The 7,921-nt window shown below is 35.3% G+C and overlaps 1 protein-coding gene across 1 annotated transcript; it reads left to right on the top strand.

Annotated features, from left to right (window-relative positions):
* The first annotated feature begins 300 nt into the window (after window positions 1-300).
* On the top strand, window positions 301-1,358 carry LOC107828523 (hydroxyproline O-galactosyltransferase GALT3-like). The gene has a single exon (XM_016655853.2). It carries the CDS (start codon window positions 303-305, stop codon window positions 1,266-1,268), a length of 966 nt encoding a protein of 321 aa, XP_016511339.1. The 5' UTR covers window positions 301-302; the 3' UTR covers window positions 1,269-1,358.
* Window positions 1,359-7,921: the final 6,563 nt, after the last annotated feature.

Below are 7,921 nucleotides of genomic sequence, written 5' to 3'. Positions count from 1 at the left end.
ATGATCAATATATAATTATTCGTTTGTCTATGGAAATCCGAATACCCTCACCAAAATGGGAACAAAGGGAGTAATAATACCCACGTACTCTTTGAGTCCAATTGACGAAAGTCAAAGCGATAGACTCAGTAGCACGATATAGCCAACCAAAATCTTTAAACTCAAGGAAATTAGTGCACTTTATTATGACCAATTTTAATATTGAAAATTTGAAATGCCGCCCTTTAAACTCCAAACTCATTCTCCCAAAGCTTTGCCTCTTTAAGTTTTTTTGTTCACGAAGCTTTTGTTTACATGTTACGATGAAGAAATACAGGCCATATGGTCGACGTTTCATCATTCCCTCATTTTCCTGTATTATTTTCCTTTGTGTTCTAGCTTCAATCAATGAAATCGGATTTGATAGCTTTTTGAAGGTTGGTAGATGTGCTTTATCACAAGCAACAATTAGTAGTAATTCTTCTTCTGCTACAAACTTTCTTAGTGTAAATTCCTCCTCCTTGTCCACCAATAACGAAATCCGAATTCTCATAGGAATTTTGACACTTCCTGATCAGTACCAAAAGCGACACTTCCTGCGTCTAATCTATGGAACACAACCTCCAATAATGGGTGCAAAAGTTGACATCAAGTTTGTGTTCTGTAATCTAACAAAAGAAGATCAAAAGGTATTAGTGGCACTTGAAATAATGCGTTACGACGATATCATCATCCTCAACTGCCAAGAAAATATGAACAAAGGTAAGACGTATACCTATTTTTCCAGCTTGCCAGAAATTTTTTCAGACCAGCCATATTATCCACCTTATCATTACGTGATGAAAGCCGACGATGACACGTACATAAGGCTCGAGAATTTTGTAGAATCCTTAAGGACATTGCCTAGGGAAGATTTGTACTACGGTTATGTTATTCCATGTCCTAGCATGAACCCTTTTGTGCACTACATGTCAGGCATGGGTTATTTAGTGAGTTGGGATATAGCAGAATGGATAAGAGATTCTAATATTCCTAAAAATCATTTAGAAGGGCCAGAAGATAAGGTTTTTGGAGAGTGGCTCCGAGATGGTCACCGGGGAAAACATCGATACAATGCCAAATGGTCTATGTACAATTTTCCCGAGCCGCCGACTAGATGTACGCACGAGCTGTGGCCGGACACTATTGCAGTTCATCTTCTGAAGAACCAAAAGAAGTGGATTCAGACACTTACTTATTTCAATGTCACTAGGGATCTTAAACCATCTAAGTTGTATCATATACCTTAGGCACACACATATTTTGTCCTCCCTTTTTCCTAGTTCAATAGTTTTTTTTCTTTTATTGGAGAATTTTATGCTGATGATATAGGCTTTATAGTATTATTGCAAGCTGAAAAGAAAATAAGAACAAATTTTGCTTTTGGAATTTGAAATGGGCAGGGGACCATTATCACTTTTTGTCTATATTTCCTTCATTGGAGTAATACTATCCAATATTGCTGCAATTTTTAGTGAGAACTCACTCTGCCAAGAATAGCGATTGCTACTAATTTTGTTTTTTTAGATATAAGTATTTCTTAAAGCCTAAAACTTTACATGTAAAACTTTTGTTAAGATATAAGTATACTACCTACGTAAGGTTCTTAATTGCATAAACATCAACAAGCTTTAATTTGCTATTATGTGGAATTAAACTAAGAAGGAGATCCATGTGATCCAACGTATAAATACAACTGAGGCAAAACGTTTTTCCATTTCTCTAACTTTTTCCTCCTTTTCCTCTCTCACCCTTCCCCTTTGCGTATCCTTTGCTCCTCTATTCATGGGCCGTACAATTAGCTTTAGTAGCTGCAACTTATTTATGTACTAGATAATTTGTCCGTGCTTCGCGCGCGCAGTCATAATAAACCTTTTTAAATTAACGAAATATATCATTTAGTTTTAACAGTGGAGATGGAAGACATAAAGTCTTTAGCAGAATGATAAAGGCATCTTCGTTGAACCAATTGAACACCCATTTAAAACGGCAACTAATATTTTGACATAAAGAATTAACGAAGTCACTATTATATCATATTAGGAGGTACACACTGAAGAATCAAGTGTAGCGTAAATTATATCTTAGTGCATTAGACGGTTTGCTAAATGGTTTGATCTAGGGGTGTACATAGGTCAGGTTGGTTCGGGTTTTGAAATTAGCAAACCAAACCAATTGTGTCGAGTTTGTTCGGATTTTTTTTGGTAAAATCTTCGTACCACAAAACATATAACTTGTGCTAAAAAAAATTCTTTAGTCCTAGTAAGATACAACTATATAAGGTATTTTCAAGAAACCAATATATAATATGAGATGTGTCATGGGATTATCCTAAAATATTCAACAATAAAGACAATAAAATTATGTAATATAAATATCGCTAACTAAAAAGTCATAATAGAAATAAACATAATCTAAAAGTACTAAATCATACTAAAATAAGTAGACTAATAGGGAGTATTAATTAATTACATGACTAAACGCTAAAGAAAAAAAATAAAATATGTTATGCATTTTTATCTAAATTATTGCAAAATAAAAAATAGATATTCAATACATTGTCGTTCTAGCATTGAATTGAATGTCTTTTGTTAGTGTTAGTATTGATTTGATTTTGGTTTGGGCTTTTATTAGCATTATTTAAGTTACTTATATTAATGGCTATAAAACTTATTGGAACATTCAAAAGTTCTAAGTCCAACCTTGAAATAATAATACCTTAAAAGATAAAATTATGAAAAAGTTTAAGAAATATCTATAAATTACATCAGAATAAGTATATTTATATATTAAATATATCTTAAATTACTATATATGTAATGTCGGGTTGGTTTGGTTTCGGTTTGACTTTCTTTAGTTAAAACCAAACCAAACCAATTATGGTCGGGTTTTTTTTTTTAATACCAAACCATAGTCGAATTTTTTTTCTCGGTTTGACTCGGATTATCAGGTTGGTGCAGTTTGTCATTTTTCTTTGTACAAAATGGTTTGATCTTTTAACTTCTTTGTAATAAAAGTGACAATTGGAGGGGTAATGCATTTAAAATGAATATAAGAGCAGCAAAATTCACCTTTTGCCATATGAGTTCAATGTTTAGTGTAAATGGAAATCATGAAAATTATATATTCTTTCTGGGAATGTTGACTGAAGAATAATACAGTCACTGATAAAAAAAAAAGAATAATACATATTTGCTTGGATTATGAGATGATTATAACTTTTCTCGCAACACCTTCCTCACTTTAGTACTAACTTGAAAACTTAGAGTTTGTTTCAATGGTAATATATGCATTTTGTTTCAACAAAAGTTACAAGACTCCGTCGTTTCTTATCAGACATTTTGTAAACTCTTTATGGTCTCCGTAATTGTTACTGCATGATTGTTTCCCAATTCGCTAGTGTCTCATGGTTTATTGCTTTGGAGGGATATTATTTGATTGTTCACTTGTAGCCTTGCATAAAAATAATACTTATTTCGTTACTAAGTTGCAGTAATATCACCCTTGTAAGGCTACAATATAATTATGCTCCATGTTACGAAATATCAAGCAAAAAATCAAGAGATTTTCTATACTTTAAACTGAGCACAAAACATTCAATTCCAAGATTAATAAGACATGGAGAAGGTAAGAGGAAGGAGTTCTCGATCAACAAATCTAATTTAGGGAAAACCTAGTCAAAATATTAAAGGTTTACCTATTGTACTTGATTACATTAATTATCAAGTACTGTACGATATTGAACAAAAATAAACGAGCAAGGAACTCATGAAGCTATGAGGTATCATACTCAAGGTTTTTCCCCTTGAAATCCTTTAAACTTTTGGGTTCAACTCTCATTATATGGAAGCAATATAAGTCTGAACTCTAACTCATTAGACCGGACATTAATCAAATGATCCCTTGAACTTATACATGAAGTGGAGATAGTAATAACTTTTCTCACGGGCTACGAACAGAGCAAAGATCTATATAAGCAACAAAAATGTCAAAAAGTATGGTTGAGGAAACTAACATAAAACCTATGAAAGTCAAGTAGTAGGCTTGAACAACAATGGAACACATTAAAAGCTAATCAAAATAATGGGCAATCAAAACGGATGAATATTCAAGTAATTAAGTTATGAAGTAGTGAGTTTAAATGGAGAAAGGAACATGGCTATAGGCTACTTATTTAAATTGGAAAACTACTTAGAAAAGACATATTAAATTTTTTTTTCTTTTTAAATAATAAATCAATATATCCAAAAAATAGAACAAAGTCAAAAATTTAAGAATAAAGTTAAATAGATCCTGGAAAGACTTTAAAAGATGAAAAATAAATAAAGATTATATCTCATTGGAGTAGCACATTATGTATCTCCATTTTGGTCTAAAATTTGCATATACAAATGACATATTGTCACGACCCGAATTTCCCACCCGCGGGAGTCGTGATGGCGCCTACTCGTAGAAGCTAGGCAAGCCATGAACTTAGAAATCATTAACTCCTTTATTTTAAAACTTCTTATCAATTAGATTAACAAGGAAATAAATAGTTAAATAACAGCGGAATATGATATTTAAGCGGAAGTCTTAAATAAATATAAAATCAGAATGTTTCGAAAGTCAATACATGCCTCTACCCAGAACCTGGTGTCACAACATCCACAGACTACTAAGAGTACTAAATACAACCGTTTGAAAGAAATCTAACATTGTTTGTCTCGAATACTTGAGATAACAGAATATATAATAAGATAGTGGAGACGCCGGGCCTGCGGATGCCTGCAAGGCTACCTCGGTGTCTTGGTGGACTGAAGGCTGGCTCCCGAGCTACTGTTACTGATCAAGTGCCGCTCCAATATCTTCACAGAATATAGAGTGTAGTAATAGCACAACCGACTCCATGTGCTGGTGTTTGGCCTAACCTCGATGAGGTAGTGACGAGGCTAGGAGCAGACTCTAGATAAACCTGTGCAGTTATATAATATACAGCAGAAGTATAAACATGTAATAACAGTTTTAAAGGGAAGGGGAAATATGCTTCGGGGAAACATACCAATTCTATCAGAAACATAATAAAGTGTGGAGAAACACTCGATGTCTACAATCAATACGATAACAATACTATTGCGGTGCGCAACCCGATCCCTTATCATTTAACATTGTTGCGGCATGCAACCCGATCCACATATATAACTGTTGCGGCATGCAACCCGATCCAATATAATATCTGTTGCGGCGTGCAACCCAATCCACATATATAGCTATTGCTGCGTGCAACCCGATCCAACATAATATCTAATAATATTGCGGCGCGCAACCCATTCCAAATATACAGTCCACAATAATTATAATTAACCATCCCAGCAAGGGATCAACAATAGACTACACTATCCCAGCAAGAGAACTCCACATTACAAGTATATACGTCCCGGCAAGGGAGAAACAGCCATAACCAAACTTGTTCCAATACCTAACTATCTCAACTATAACTCAACTAGTTTCAACATCTAACTACCTCAGCTATAACTAAACTTGTTACAACACCTAACTACCCAGCTATAACCAAACTTGTTACAACACCTAACACGAAGAATCATCAACCTAATCGTCCGTAATATCAATTAAGAGCACAATGCAAGGGAACCTCAACTCAACAATAGCCTGGCAAGGGGTAACATAATGATCTCTTCTCTTTCTCACTTTTACCTCACAATTCACTTCACAACTCGAGCCAATGCTCTAGAGTTTCGATTATCACTTATACTTTCACAATTCGTTATACAATTGGAGCCAACGCTCCTCAATGTTCATAGGTCACAAATTTTCCACAACTTTATACTTCAAATAGAAATCTTCACCAAGGCATGAATAATACAGCGAGATCATGAAAATCACAAAATAAGACTCGCGGTCATGCTTGACACCACCGCATAGATACTCGTTACCATGCCTGTACGTCGTACTCGACAAGAAACATATAGCAAATAGGACACAACTCCTAATCCCTCAAGCTAAGGTTAGACTAAACACTTACCTCGATGCCTCGAACACCACTCAAGCTTCAATTATAGCTTTATCCCTTGATTCCACCGCCAATTCACTCGTATCTAGTCACAAATTACTTAATTACATCAATAAATGCTAAATGAATCAACCCCAATGCATGAAAATGAGTTTTTCCAAAGTTTTACCCAAAAGTCAAAAATCACCGACATGGTCAAAACCCGAGGTTCGAACCAAAATCCGATTACCCATTCCCCCACAAACCCAAATATATGATTTGTTTTGAAATCGGAACTCAAATCGAGGTCCAAATCCTCAATTTTTGAAAAACCTAGGTTCTACCCAAAACACCCAATTTCCCCCATTAAAATCATTGATTTGAAGTTGAAATCATGTTAAAAGATGTTAATGATTGAAGAAAACTAGTTAAAAATTACTTACAATTGATTTGGAGAAGAAATGTTGTTTGAAAAAATCGCCTCTTATGTTTTTGGGGTTTTGAAAAATAAAAAATTACTGAAAATCCCATCTATTTATACCCCTCTCAGACTCCCTGTGCGGACCGCACAAAATGGACCGCGGCCGCACAGGCCCTCCTGAAGTGTTGCGGTCCAGTACCCAGTGCGGACCGCAAGAAATGGACCGCGGCCTCACAGGTCTCAACCGCGCTCCGCACGCAACCGACTGCGGACCACACTGCAGCACCCTGTGCGTACCGCATAAAGCCGACCGTGGCTGCACAGCCTGCACTGCGCACCGCACAAGGTTGACCACGGACCGCACTGGTGGGGTTCAGAGACCTGCAATTGTTTTCTGGTTTTAACCCTAAAACATCCTGAAACTCACCCGAGCCCTCGGAACTCCAAACCAAGCACACGTACTAACTCAACAACATCATACGAACTTATCTGTATGATCAAATCACCTAAATAACCTATATAACAATGAATCAAACTTTAAAATCAAGAATTTTTTCTCAAACTTCATCAAGTATCAAATTTAGCAATTTAGGTCCGAATCACGTCAAACGACGTCCGTTTTCAACCAAACTTTACATAAATGACTTAAATCAAATATAAGACCTGTATCGGGCGGCGAAACCAAAATACGGGCCCGATACTATCGCTTTCTAATCAGATTTCATTTAAATTTCCTTAAAAAATTTCAGAAAAAAATTTTCCTTTGAAAATTCATTTCTCGGGCTTAGGACTTCGAAATTCGATTCCGGGCATACGCCCAAGTCCCATATTTTCCTACAGACCCTCCGGGACTGTCAAATCACGGGTCCAGGTCCGTTTACCCAAAATATTGACCGAAGTCAAATGATCTCATTCTATAATCAAAACTTATCGTTTTTCACAGATTATCATATTTAAGCTTTCCGGCTACGAGCCTGGATTGCGCACGCAAATTGAGGTGAATCTAAATGAGATTTTCAAGGCCTCAGAATCGGTATTTTATTTTAAAACAAGTGATGACTTTTTGGGTCGTCACACATATCAACTATAAGAAATAATTTATCAAATTTACTACACTTATAGTAAAGTTTCAAGATTCTCAATCGTCATTATCAAAATTAGGTTGCGCGAAAAAGATAAAACACCTCAAAAGGCTTATTTCTTATGGGTATCCTATATAAAACATGTCCCTTATACAATCCAACTAAAAAGGATCAACGAATAAATTCAAGAAAAAGTAAACGATACAGAAACATCAAATTTTATGAAATTACCCAAAGGACAAACGTCAATGGAAGAAGTAGGGGTAGAGCCACCATCAGTACCACCAGTCTACCTTGTTGCTTTCGATGTTCAACTTTGGCAAAAATCAACACGATTGGTCATTTATAACAAAATCAAATAGCATAAGATCGGCAAAAGTATTAGCAAAATTAATATGTGTTTGTATCCTT

The sequence above is a fragment of the Nicotiana tabacum genome, chromosome 18 (genome assembly GCF_000715075.1).
Source record: "Nicotiana tabacum cultivar K326 chromosome 18, ASM71507v2, whole genome shotgun sequence".
Classification (NCBI taxonomy): Eukaryota; Viridiplantae; Streptophyta; class Magnoliopsida; order Solanales; family Solanaceae; genus Nicotiana; species Nicotiana tabacum.
The sequence above is the reverse complement of the archived record's forward strand: the minus strand, read 5'-3'. Positions and strand labels throughout refer to the sequence as shown.